Source organism: Chlamydomonas reinhardtii, chromosome 13, assembly GCF_000002595.2.
Source record: "Chlamydomonas reinhardtii strain CC-503 cw92 mt+ chromosome 13, whole genome shotgun sequence".
Lineage (NCBI taxonomy): Eukaryota > Viridiplantae > Chlorophyta > Chlorophyceae > Chlamydomonadales > Chlamydomonadaceae > Chlamydomonas > Chlamydomonas reinhardtii.
In genome coordinates this window covers 965151-977693 of record NC_057016.1, presented here as the reverse complement: position 1 = coordinate 977693, position 12543 = coordinate 965151, and the positions used below count along the sequence as shown (strand labels likewise).

The 12543-nt window shown below is 64.8% G+C and overlaps 2 protein-coding genes across 2 annotated transcripts in view; one reads left to right on the top strand and one right to left on the bottom strand.

Annotated features, from left to right (window-relative positions):
* Window positions 1-147: 147 nt before the first annotated feature.
* Window positions 148-10383, top strand: CHLRE_13g568250v5 (uncharacterized protein). Its single transcript, XM_043069323.1, has 18 exons — window positions 148-448; window positions 706-954; window positions 1239-1295; window positions 1697-1924; window positions 2061-2627; window positions 2807-2886; window positions 3304-3370; window positions 3820-4124; window positions 4371-4606; window positions 4782-4816; window positions 5103-5504; window positions 5776-5967; window positions 6299-6466; window positions 6897-7045; window positions 7201-7399; window positions 7719-7834; window positions 8453-8591; window positions 8774-10383. Exons 1-18 carry the CDS (start codon window positions 383-385, stop codon window positions 9179-9181), a joined length of 3663 nt encoding a protein of 1220 aa, XP_042917298.1. The 5' UTR covers window positions 148-382; the 3' UTR covers window positions 9182-10383.
* A 22-nt stretch (window positions 10384-10405) lies between these two features.
* The window catches only part of CHLRE_13g568200v5 (uncharacterized protein), a 9510-nt gene continuing 7372 nt past the window's right edge, over window positions 10406-12543 (bottom strand). The window contains exons 14-17 of the mRNA XM_043069322.1: window positions 12109-12228; window positions 11717-11769; window positions 11278-11507; window positions 10406-11125 (exon numbers count right to left, since the gene is read on the bottom strand). Coding sequence (XP_042917297.1) covers window positions 11100-11125; window positions 11278-11507; window positions 11717-11769; window positions 12109-12228 — 429 coding nt within the window. The 3' untranslated portion in view covers window positions 10406-11099. The remainder of the gene's footprint in view (window positions 11126-11277; window positions 11508-11716; window positions 11770-12108; window positions 12229-12543) is intronic.

Genomic DNA, 12543 nt, shown 5'->3' with positions numbered 1-12543 from the left:
AACCTCGACACAGTAAATGTTTGTTCTTACTGTCAACGACATGCGCAAAAGAGCTTTGGCAGGCCCGCAACTTTGACCACGGCCGCTGCCCAACGTGCAGGAACCGCAATAATCATATATACTCAAATACATTATCAATAGTACCGCATTCGGTCGCCGAGTGAACTACTTACAAGAGGCCGCGGTGACATTTCGTCGGCACACATGCGCTCTATCTTCCTGCTACGCTCAGGCAATCCTATGGGACTAATGCAAGCGGCAGCTAATCGTTGCGCTCTGTATGCTGTCTGAGTATTATTTGAGCCGACATTGGGGTAGCAGCGCGCCCTGACACAAGTGCCGGCACAACACCAGCCGGGCTAGGCTAGGTTGGGCCGCCCCAATGGACTTCGCACCCCCGGACGTGGTGGAGGCCTTCCTGCACCAGCACGTCTACAAGGAGCTGCAGGTAGCGCACTGTGTATGTGCCCGTGTGCGCGCGTGTATCAAGTGGGTGAGGGCTAGCATCGTGGGCTAGCACTGGGTGTGAGGTTGGCCCCCCCGCGGGCTCGTGACACCGGTAGGCCCGGATCACGCGGTGCCTCCCGCGACCTCACCTTGCCTCCAACCAACGGTTCTACTCCATTCTCTCACCCCTGCCGGCTGTCTCGACGCGCCTGCCTGCTGCCTGCCTGCCTGCCTGCTGCCTCGGCGCGTCCCATGCAGGATGCTGGAATTGTGGGTGCGGCCGTGTGTGTCGCCAAGCGGGGCCGCTACCCCTTCACCCTCTCCAACGTGTACGGCTTCCTCGACCCCGCCCGTGGCGAGGTGCTGAGCGCTACCGGCAGTAGCATGGGCGGCAGCAGCAGCGGCAGTAGCAGCACTGCTGGTGGCAGTAGCAGCACCGGCTCGCTGTTTGACCTGGGCGGGGTGGCGAAGCTGCTGGCGGCGGTGGCGTTACTGCGACTGCTGCAGGTAAGATATGATGATGTGGCCGTTGAAGGCGGATGACGGGATGAGAACACCACGGTTTATGCAGCATAGCGACATGCGCGCATGCGCTCATGTGTCCATGTGCTGTCAGGCCCGTGCCCGCCGTCCCAGCCGCCCCGCCTTGTACCGGACCACCCGACTCACCCCGCCACCCCGCCACCCACCACCCGCCACTCCCGCCACCCCGCCACGCACCAACCGCCACTCCCGCCACCCCGCCACGCACCAATCGCCACTCCCGCCACCCCGCCACGCACCACACGCAGGAGGGCGGCCTCAGTGTGGCCACTGACATCAGCGCGCTGCTGCCGCCCGCAGTCAAGGTCAGGGGGCGGGCGGCGGGCGGGTCCGGGGTGTGTGCTGTGTGTGGCGTGGGGGTTGCAGGTGGCGGCGCGCTGATGTGGCGGTGCGCTGAGAGTGAGAAGGGGGGATTTCGAGGGGCAAGGTGCCCAGAGGGTGGCTGCTGAATTGGGTACGGAGTGAAGGGACGGCGGGTTACACCGTTACAGGTCGTTGGGCGACACGGCACGGTACCGTGTGCACGTGTGTACGGCAGCAGTGCTAAGTGTATGGCTAGGAGATAGATATCAAAGTCGCCTGGGAACCCCGTGCCCTTTTACGCCGTATCTACACCAACCCTGCAACCCAGCCCCGCAGCATGCCACCGGACTTCAACGCCAATCCCCGCCCCCGCCCGCCCCCGCCCACCCATTCGCTCCCCCAGGTGGACACCTCGCGCTACGGCCCCGTCACCGCCCAACACCTGCTCACGCACACCTCCGGACTGCAACGCGGCGTGCGGCCCACTGCAGCAGGAGCGGGAGCTGCGGCGGGGGCCGGCGCTACAGCCACCGCTGCTGCTGTTGCTGCTACAGCTGCAGCGGGTGTTGCTGCTGCGGGAGGTGGAGGGGATGCGGGCGCAGAGGCGGAGCCGTCATTTGCGGAGAGGGCGGTGAGTGCTGCGTGTTTGTGTGTGTCGGAGGGTGGCGGGCGCAGAGGCTGGCTCCAGTGGGTGCGTGCTTCCGGAATGGATCGCCAGGCGTGTGCCCAACATGACTCCACACAAACCCCCTCACTACTGTCCGCAGTCACCATCGTCGGCTCCAGGACAACAGCCGCCGCCGCCGCCGCAACAGCAGCAACAGCAACAGGCGCAGCAGGGCCCGCGGTCTCCAGCGCCGCCGCGCAGCCAGCCCCCACAGGCGCTGTCCCCCAGCGCCGCTAGCACCCGCCGCCGCTCCTCCATTCACCTGCGCTCCGCGGACAGCGGGTCTTTGGAAGCTCTGGCGGCGGCGGTGGCTGCTGGCGGCGGCGGCGGCGGCGGCGGCAATGGTGGCGGGCCGGAGGCTTCGCCTCTGTCGTCGTCGGCCGCCTCTGCGGCTGACTTCCTCAAGCCGTCGGCGTCAGGACTGAGTGCGAGCGCGGCAGAGGCGGCGCTGGCGGCGGAGGGAATGGAGGCGGCGGCGGCGGCGCCGCCGCCGCCGCACTCGATGTCGGCGCCCGTGGTGTTGGCGATGCCGCCGCCGCCGCCGCCCGCGCCGGTGCCGCCGCCGCCGGCTCCACCGCCGCCGCCGCCTCGCCTAGTGGTGGCGGCTGCAGATGTTAGCGGCGGCGGCGGCGGCGGCGGCGGCGATGCCGAGCAAGATGAGGACGAGGTGGGTTACGGCGGTTACAGATGGCTGGAGAGAGGGGGCCAGCGTCGTGCAGGGGGTGGGGTGGGGGAGTGACACACGTGCGGCCGCACGTACAACGTGCATGCCACTCTGTACGACACCCACACACGTACACGCGTAGACACGTATACACGTACACATACATGTACACGTGAACACAGGAGCAGATGTACGACAGTGAGGTGATGTCGTACCTTTTGGAGGAGCCAGTGTACGGCGCGAGGCCCCCGGGCGGGTACAGGTGTGTGTGTGTGTGTGTGTGTGTGTGTGTGTGTGTGTGTGTGTGTGTGTGTGTGTGTGTGTGTGTGTGTGTGTGTGATTGGGGTTGGGGGGGGTGCATGGGCAGGGTGACCAGGGTGTGTGTGGTGCGTTTGGGCGCTGGGGGCCTGTTGTGGGCATGGTTACGCAGGTCTGCTGGCTGGTTCGGGAGCCGACGCCCACCGTATAGGTCCCAACTGTCAAGGAACCCGGGGGGCTGTTGTGGGCATGGCTGCTTACTGGCTGCCGTTGACGTGCTTCCTGGCACAATATTTAGCCTGGTAGACTAGACTGTCCCGGTATTCGAGCCCGACAGACTACGTAAGAACGCGCTCGACACTCGCCACACCGAACACGCTGGCACATTCGCTGGTCTTTCCCGCCCCCCTTCGCGCCTCAGGCCCCAGGACCTGGACTACTGGCTGGTGGGCGCCATCATACAGCACCTCACCGGGGCCAGCTACCAGGTGGGCAGGGGGGGAGAGGCGGGGGCGTCTGGGGGTGGCGGTGGGCGTGGCGGTGTTGGTGGTGGGTGGCTGCGGGGAGCAGCCGTCTTTGAAAGACGGCGTGGGGGGTTGCCCAAGTGAGGTTGCCGCGTTTGGGTGCGATAAGTGTGCCCAGGGGGGGATAGCCGTTCATGGGAGGGCGACAGAATTATGCTGCAGGGTTATGTGTAGAGAGCGCCGCGGACGCAACTCTAGAGAGAAAGATCTGTCGTGTGTCGGGTGCAACATCCCGGGGGGTCGCGGGTTTGTTGAGACGGGGACACGGTACTGTACATGGGCGCAGTGTCAGTCCAGGGACCCCTCCAGCCGTGTGCCTACCTACCTTCCTCTCGTGACCGCGCCCTCCTTCCTCCCATTTCACAACACACACACACACACACACACACACACACCATCACACACACGTGTAGGACCACATCCAGGACTCGGTGCTGGCACCACTGGGCATCACATTGCCGGTGGTGGCGCTGGCGGCGGCGGCGAGGGCGGCGGCGGCGGCTGGGGCAGGGGCGCCTGGCGGCCCGCCGGCAGCTCCGTTGCCGGTGGTGTATGCGTACACGCGGCCGCCGGGGCGGGCTCGGACGGCGGCGCGAGCTGGTAGCGGCAGGGCAGGAGTCGCTGCAGGAGGAGGCGGAGGAGGAGGCGGAGGAGGAGGCGGAGGAGGGGAGGTGGAGGCGGAGCTGGGGCCGCTTGCCAGCGGCGCGGAGGCGGACAGGTGCGGAGCCACATTAGGCGGGGTTTGGGGAGGCTGCGAGGGGGCATGCATGGAGGAGCATTGCAGGATTTGGCGTGCTGTGGGCTCGTTGGTTTCCATCACATAACCATCACATAACGGGCTATCGCTGCGTATCCAAACACTTTGCCTGACCCCGCCCGCACCCCCCCTCTATCCCGCACTCTCTCACACACACTAAGACTCACTAAAACACACATATACACACACACACACACGTGCGTGCAGCCCCCTGGTGCGCTACCTGCCGCCGCCGCTTACGCCCGTGTCGGGTCTGGTGCTGCCGCCAGCCGACATGTCGCGCCTGTGCTCCGGCCTGACGTTTGGGCTCAGCGGGCCGCCAGGAGCGGGAGCCGGAGCGGGAGCTGGAGCCGGAGGCGAGGATAAGGACAAGGAGGAGAGCGGCGCCGCCACGGCCGGAGGAGTGGACGCGAGCGGCTCGCTCGGCCGCGCTCTAATCCAAGGTGTGTGTTCCCAAGTAGCGGTTCGGCTTTCGGGCCTGTAGCTTTGTATACAGGATGCATCGCGAACGAGCAGTTTAACGGCACATCTTTTTCTCACGCTGTGGCCACTGAAGCCTGACGCGTTGCGCCCGCCCGCCTGCTGCCGACGTGCCATGTGGCCATGACCCTAATGCAGCGCTGTGCGAGATCCGCCTCTCGGACTTTGTCAAGGTGAGGTACTGCTCGCAGCTTGACCCACGCGGTTGGGCAAAGGACTGCCCAGCTGCTCTCCAGCACCCCGCCTGCTCTCTCCTTACCCACACCACACAACCCCGCAAACCGAAGCTCTGACCACCGCACACCCCTCCATCCTCGGTCATTGGTAATCAACCACTCGCCTTGCAACGCCTGATGTTTTCACTCGCTGCCCCCGGACTCCCCAGCTTGTATCCGGCTCCCAATGTTTCTAACCTTTCAACCCCTCCACCCTGCCCTCCCTGCCCTCCCTGCCCGACAGGACGTGGGTGTAGCCTACGGTGGACTGGCGGCTGTGGGGCTGGGCCGCTGCGGCGACGGCGTGGTGTTCGGCGAGAGCCCGCCGCCGCCGCCCGCCGCGCGCGAGCTGGCGCTGGGGGCGCAGCACGCACACCCCCACCAGCACCCCCACCAGCACCAGGGGCGTCAGGGGCATCAAGGCCACGGTCACCATGGCTCCCACCACGGCTCGCACCACGGCTCCCATCACAGCCACCACCCAGGCGAGCAGCACCAGCAGCATCAGCACTCTCAGCAGCAGACCGAGCCGCCCGAGCCGCCGCTGCACGCCGCACTGCTGGCGCTGGCGCCTGAGAGCGGGCTGGCGGTGGTGGTGGTGGCCAACACGGCGGCGGGGGCGCAGGGCGGGGCGTTCTGCCGCAAGGTGCGCACGAACGCATGGGCCCGTGCTTGGTCGGCCTCAGCCCGGCGCAGCAATAACAATACACACACGCACACACACACACATACACACACACACACACACGCACACACACACACACATCCCCCACACCGCACTCCTCCACACACACACACACACATACACACACACACACACGCGCGCGCACACACACACACACACACATCACGATTCCGCCGCCCTCACCCCGCCCTCGCCCCACGCCCCACATGCCCCCCACACGCCCCCCCCTTAGGTGGCCGGCCTGCTGCTGTCCGCCTTCCGCCCCAGCGAGCTGCCCGGCCCGCTGCAGCGCACCTGGCTGGCCGCCATGCCGCCCGCGCGCAACGACGCCGCGGCGCAGCTGCTGGCCTTCGCGCCCGCCTGCGCCGTGTCCCCCGCCGCCTACTTCGAGGGCTGGCCGCTGCAGCTGCCGGACTGGGTGCGGGTGAGAGGCGGTGGGGAGTGGGGGAGTGGGGAGTGGGGTTACATTCATGATTAGTTAAGGAAGTGGGGGAGTGGGGGAGAGGGGACAGGGGACAGGAGCCAGGGATGCAGGGTGGCGCCGCAGGGTGGGGCCGCATGGGCTGGGCGGGATGGCAGTGGGAGATGACAGGGTGCGGTGCTTGGTGGCGAGCACGGGAGGAGCTACGTCCTCACACATGCTCCTCCCCTCTCCCACACATATACACAACCTGTTCACGCGTGCGCGCACGCATCGTGTCCCATTGTAACCACCTAACTAACCCCACCATGAACACACGCGCGCATGCACGCAGGTGCGCGCTGTGCAGCCTCCGGGCCATGGCATCCGCCGCGGCGAGCCGCCCTGCCTGCGGCTGTGCAAGCTGGTGCCGCCACTGGCGAGCGCCGTCGCCTCCTCCGTGCCGGCGGAGGCGCCGCTGGTGCTGCTGGGGCACGGGCTGGGCGGCCTGGTGGCGTACGAGGTGAGGGGCCGAGAGTGTGTGTGTGTGTGTGTGAGAGAGAGAAAGGGAGAGATGGGGTTTACATTCATGATAAGTCGAGTGAATGGTGGACCGCATGCCATCTTGGACGAACAGCGGGCGTTACCACTACTTAGGGGTGGCGGGACGTGTAGGCAAGAGGCTGTGCAGGACCGAAACGGGTCGTGGACGCCGTCAGTACAAACCACACCTTCGTAGTTGCTGGCTTACAACAACTAGCTACACATGTAGCTGCATGCGACGGCCGCATCACCAGCAATAACACCACCACCATCATCCAACAAAACCACCACCATCACCATCAGAACACCAACACAACATGAAACACAATGCAACCACACCATCACCACACCATAATCATCACACCATAACATGAAAACACAACGCAAAACGCCGACGCAAAAACGAACAGGTGGCCCGGCGCCTGGAGTGCTGGTACGGGCGTCACGTGACGCACCTGGTGGTGGTGGCCTGCGCCGCACCCCCCGCCTTCGTACACACGGGGGGCGGCGGCGGCGGCGGCGGCGGGAGCCACACGGCAGCGGGCGGCCACAAGAAGCCGTGAGTGACGGGCATGACAAAACTTGGTGGTGGGGTTGAACAACACAGGGGTTCAGAGCGAGCTAAACTGCGCCGCACCCATGCGCACGCTTCCCGTACTTATCCCCCTTTACAGTGGCACACGCATCCGCACGCACCCACGCGTCCACACGCAGGTTTGACCCCTGGCGTCATGCTGCCGCTGGCGGCGGCGGCGGCGGCGCCTCCAACTCCCACTCCGGCGAGGCGGCGCCGTCGGCGTCCGTGACCGTGTACGAGCACTTGTACGAGCTGCCGGATGCCGAGTTCGTACACGCGCTGTCCAACCACCCGCGCTGCCCGCGCCAGCTGCGAGGCAACCCGTCCGCCATCCTGGTGCGCCCCCCTGGGTGTGGGTGGGGGCAGAGGTGGCGCCAAGGCCGTTCAGGTGCCTCAAGTTTTCTCTTGCCATGCCCCAAGGCCCGAAACTTCTCACCCTGCCCCACGATCCCTTGCCCGTGGCCACCGAGCCACCCAACTCCCACCGCAACCTGCCGCGCTCCAAATGCTGCCGAACGCGCCACACGCCATGCCACGCGTCCAACCGCACACGCCCCAAACACGCTCCACACACGCTCCACACCCCTACACACGCCACACACGCCACGCCACGCACACGCCCTGCCACACACACATACACACACACCGCCCACAGGAGTACGCCCCGCTGCTGCGCGCTGACATTGAGGCCGAGTCCTCCTACGCCTGGGCCGCGCCCAGTCCCGAGCTGGCGCCGGCGGTGGCGGCGGTACTGGCCAGCGTCCAGAACAGGTGGGTGGGGCGGGCAGGCGGAGGCGGAGGCGGGGGTTGGGAATGCCAGCCCAAGTTAAACCAAACCGAACTGAGCGAGTACAGCACCAAACCGAACTGAGCGAGAACTGAGCGAGAACTGAGCGTGTATAGCACCAAACCAAACCAAATTGAGCAAGCACGGGCAGAGGTGACAAGTGCAAAGCAGGGGTACTCGTGGGGAGGCGTCGTGGCGGTGGAGAGGGGATGGGTGAGCGGCGCCGTCGACTGGAATGAGCGTGGGGGCGGATGCATGGGGCGTGGGGGCGTTGCGGTGTTATGGCGGTCTCGCGGAGACCAGTGTGGCTTTTAGGGGCACGCGGTGAACACTGGGTAGGGTGGAGTACGCGGTGCCGTGTACAACGTGTGGGGGACTGAGGATGGGCGAGCGGCGCGGCGTGACCACGCGAGTGTTTCGGGACTTGCAAACGACCTCATCAACCCCAGCCTGAGCGGTCGTGCGGGACTGCGGCGTACGACGGCGGCTTTGGGGGAAGAGAAGAGAACTCTCCGATCCGATACGATTCGTTCCGCATCAGCTGGCGAAGGCAAGATAGGGCACCCCGCCCCCTGATCCGGCCGCCCCCTGCCTGCCTACAGGGCTGAGGAGGAGGCCCGCACCTGCTCCGGCCTGCTGACCTGCCCGGTCACCGTGGCCACACCCGAGGGCGACACGCAGCTGGGCGCGGCGGCGGCGGGCGGCGCGGCGGCGACGGAGCTGCTGAGCGGCTGGGAGAAGGTGCGGGAGGAAGGGAGGGAGGGAGGGAGGGAGGGCCCTGCAAAGGCAGAGGTGGAGCGGCGGGCGGGAGGATGGGGAAAGCAGGAAAGGGCGCGGTCTTTGCGTCGGCGAGTTCGGTTTTGTTTGGGCTGGGATCTTCAACCGCACCCGCCCTCGTCCCACCGCATCCCCTCTTGCTGCAGGTGACCACCGGCGCCGTGCGGTTCGCCTCGCTGCCCGGCGACTTCGCCTCCTGCGTGGAGGACCGCAAGCAGGCTGCCGCGCTGCTGGGCCTGGTCAACGCCAGCCTGGGTCGCCAGCTGTCCGTGCACACCACCTGGCTGCCGCGGCTGCGGCAGGTGGGGGAGCGCGGGCCGGGCGGCAGGCTGGGCGGAGGAGGGGGTGGAGGAGGGGGCGGAGGGGGCCTGGGGGGAGGGGGAGGGGGGGGAGCGGGCGGAGGGGGAGGGGCAGGAGGGGCGGGGAGCAGGCAGGGCAGCCGGCCGGCGTCGGGGTCTTCGTCGGCGGGAGGGGGAGGAGGAGGCGTGGGCGGAGGGGTTGGGGCAGGGGCAGGGGCGGGCGGCCTGCCGCCGGCTTATCCGCGTGGCGGGTAGACGGGGCTGCGTTGGTGTGGGCACGGCATGAATCGGATGGCTGGGTGTGGGCACGTGGCGAGCACGCTGATTGCAGTTTAAGCTGGGGCCAATTATTTCTGCGGATAATTGAACATTTTGCCGATGTGTGGAAGGGTATGCCGGATACTACACGACGTAGTAGCGTGAGAGCGCGGGTTGACTGGCTACTCTCCAACCCATTGGACGAAGCTGATCTTGCCGGAGCTTTCCGTGAGCGCATGATGGGCGGTTGGACGCACGAACGGCTTCAGTGCATGCCAGATTCTTTCCCATCTGATTCTAAGCAACCAGGTATGCACATGGCCAAGTACAAGCACTGGATGGGGCTCAGCTTTGAGCGCCGCACACCCTGCATGCACCCACCCCACGCGCAGTGTATCATTCCGTATGAGGCTCACAGAGGCTTGATGAGATTCCGCATGTGTTGCTGGCCTCTATCTGCAAATAGGAACCAACATTTGCCGAGAAGTGAGAGGCGCTGTTACTGCTGCAATCATGGCGTTGAGGATGAACGGCACGTACTCCTTGAGTGTGGGGCTTACGCTGACATAAGAGAAAGTTACGGCAATATGCAACAGATCATGAATGCTTCGGATCAAAACATGCTAGCATGCTGTCTTAGTGATATCTGGGCTAGACGTAACAAGCTTCTGAGGTTAAGAGAGATTCTGCCTTGCGTGTGCATGAAGCTCACAACAATGCTAGTAGAGACGAGGAGCCCTTGCGGCTCGGTTAGTCTCGTTACAGGTTCAGGAATGCACACTTCCAACCCTGTAACACATCATCATCATCATCATCACGTGGCGAGGCCGTGAGGTTGCTGATGGAGCTCGGGCACATGCGCACAACCACTTGTGCAGCTTGGCCAGTTACTGTGGAGCGTCCTAGTATGGCAGGTCGCCAGTCGCTGGTGGGACGACGACTGGCACACGCTGCTCCGCTATGTGGTGGTGCTGGGTGTCAGGGTGTGCCTTCGGAGATTTCGGAGCACGAAGCGATCAGCCTTCACGGCCCGCATAGTTGGGTTGCACGGTTTTGGGTTGCACCATGCACACAGCCAACCTGTAACGCCCACGGCAGACGGCACCGGTACACTGTGCGTGATGTGGACTCCGTGGTGCGGAAGGCCTGTGGGGGAGAGCGCCTGTGTGTTGTGCAAGTTTACCGTATTCCGTCGTGTTCTGCACGCGGGGGCAGACTTTGCGTGCGTCAGGCGTGTGAATACACAGTGGAACCCGGTTTACTGAGTCCGTACAGACCTGGAGCCGGGGCGGCTCTCCAGAGTCTCCACAATCTCCCGCTTTACAGCATTGCACATGCCTACATGGCTGCACAAAGCTCACAGCACAAAGCAGCACGGTCGAAGAGCCGCTGTATCGGAACTATGACGTTCATGCGACACCGCGGGAGGCCCGGGGCACTCAGCGCACGAATGCAAACCGGTCCCATTCGTCTCCAGTTCCACGCAGCGCCACAGCACTGCCCGCAATACAAGGTACGGTAGGCGCACGCACCCATGGTCACAATCACAGCTTTCGACAAGTCCAAAGAAGTAGTCCCCAAACCGCATCCAACAGCATCGCCTGCAGGCTGCAGCTCGCATTACGTCTGGTCACCAACCCACTCGACATTACGTAGCAGTCAGCCCAACAGTCGCTTAGCCCCACAGCCGCATTGGCCCAAGGCACAGTTCCTCAGGCACATAGGCATACACATGCACGCCCTTATTGTGACTTGCCCACACAAACCTGCACGCACGGGCCGGTTACAAAATGGTCCATGAATTGCCCTTCTGAGATCCACACGCAGCCTTATGCGTCGCTCCGTGCCTTGCGCTGCGGGACTCCACGGCTACCGTGTTGCACCTCCGGCATATCTGGTTATTCCATGTGCAAGTTTACTCGTGCACGGCAGTCAGCATGCCTGCAGCCAGGAAGAGGAAGAGGGGACGGAAGTCAGCAACGGCAGGAGCCATGGACAGACCCACGGAAACTGGCGACATACATACGCACGCTACAGTGCTACGAGTGCGTCTGTATCGCCACAGCCCCCACTACACACGCACCCACACGCACCCGCGTTCTTGTCAGTCGCCGCCGCCGCCGCAGCACCGGCTGTTGCGTTCGCAGTGCCTGCAGTGCCGTTACCCGTGATGGCGGCCCCGGCAGTTACCGTGCCCGTGCCGGCCGTGGTGGCGTTGGCGGGGGCTGTGGCGTTGCCGGCGCCGGCGGGTGGCGGCGGGCTGGGGTCGGGCGGCATCACCGGGCGCAGGTGGTTGATGCGGGCCTCCACGGTCCTCTCCAGCCTGGGGGGAAGGAGCAACGGGGACACGGGCAGGGGTAAGGGGGAGTTTAGCAAGGCTGCGTCGTGGTGTGTGCGAGCGTGTGTGTGTGTGTGTGTGTGTGTGCGTGTGTGTGTGTGTGTGTGTGTGTGTGTGTGTGTGTGTGTGTGCGTGTTGTGGCGTATTTTGCTCCTGTGCAGCAACCCTCATTGCGGTAGCATCACGGTACTTACTCCTTGTCGTCGAATCCGCCAAAGAACTGCTCGGGGTCCTTCAGGTGCCAGATCTGGAGGCAGGCAGGAGGCAAACCAACCCGGCGGGGAGGGGGGAGGTGGAAGAGGGGAGGGTCAGGGGCCAGGGGGACTGTTGCACAACAAAGAGACAGGGGGAAGCAGGGGGCAGGCTGTGCGGAAGGCTGCAGTGTGTCGATTGCGGAAACTGGCAACCACGACAAATGGGGCGAAGCCGCGTGCCTAGCTGCCAGCATGAGAGAGAGCACGACCCCAAGTTGCCTCAACCTACCCTACGTACCCCACCCACCATACGCCAACCTGCTCGAGCATCCCCTCTCATCCCCACGCGCTCGGCACCCCTACGCCCCCCGAGGCTGCTACCGGACGCGCACCTTGTACTGCGTGTAGGGCTTGAGCAGCTCCTTTACGGCTCCCTGCGTCAGGTTGGCCGGCACCACCACTACCAGCCCGCCCTCCTGCACCACCCACTTCTCAACAGGCTTGGTGACAGTCTGCATGGGGAATGAGGAGGAGGCAGCCGGTGGATTACATTCATGATCATTCAAGAATGAGTGGAGTGGGGTGGAGACAACGGGTGGGGACGGAGGCGGGATGGGGAATGGGGCACGAAATGCCAACAACCCACATCTCTTCAAAGGTCTTTCTCTTCCCTCCCCTGCCCCACCAGCCATGGCGACACCAGTGCCTAGCTCCCCCGCGGGCACATAACCCCTTTCTACCCTCCTTTCCAACTTTCCTCCCTCTACAACCCTCCCTCCCTCCCTCCCGTCCTCCCCTTCCCTCCCTCCTTCCCTTGCTCCCTCCCT

What these genes read in the sequence shown, in the direction of transcription:
- CHLRE_13g568250v5 (XM_043069323.1), top strand. Translation starts at nt 383, where the DNA reads ATGGACTTCGCACCCCCGGACGTGGTGGAGGCCTTCCTGCACCAGCAC. An exon ending in GCAACCCGTCCGCCATCCTG is followed by an intron (nt 7,400 to 7,718) that starts GTGCGCCCCCCT and finishes CACCGCCCACAG; the next exon opens with GAGTACGCCCCGCTGCTGCG. An exon ending in TGCTGAGCGGCTGGGAGAAG is followed by an intron (nt 8,592 to 8,773) that starts GTGCGGGAGGAA and finishes CTCTTGCTGCAG; the next exon opens with GTGACCACCGGCGCCGTGCG.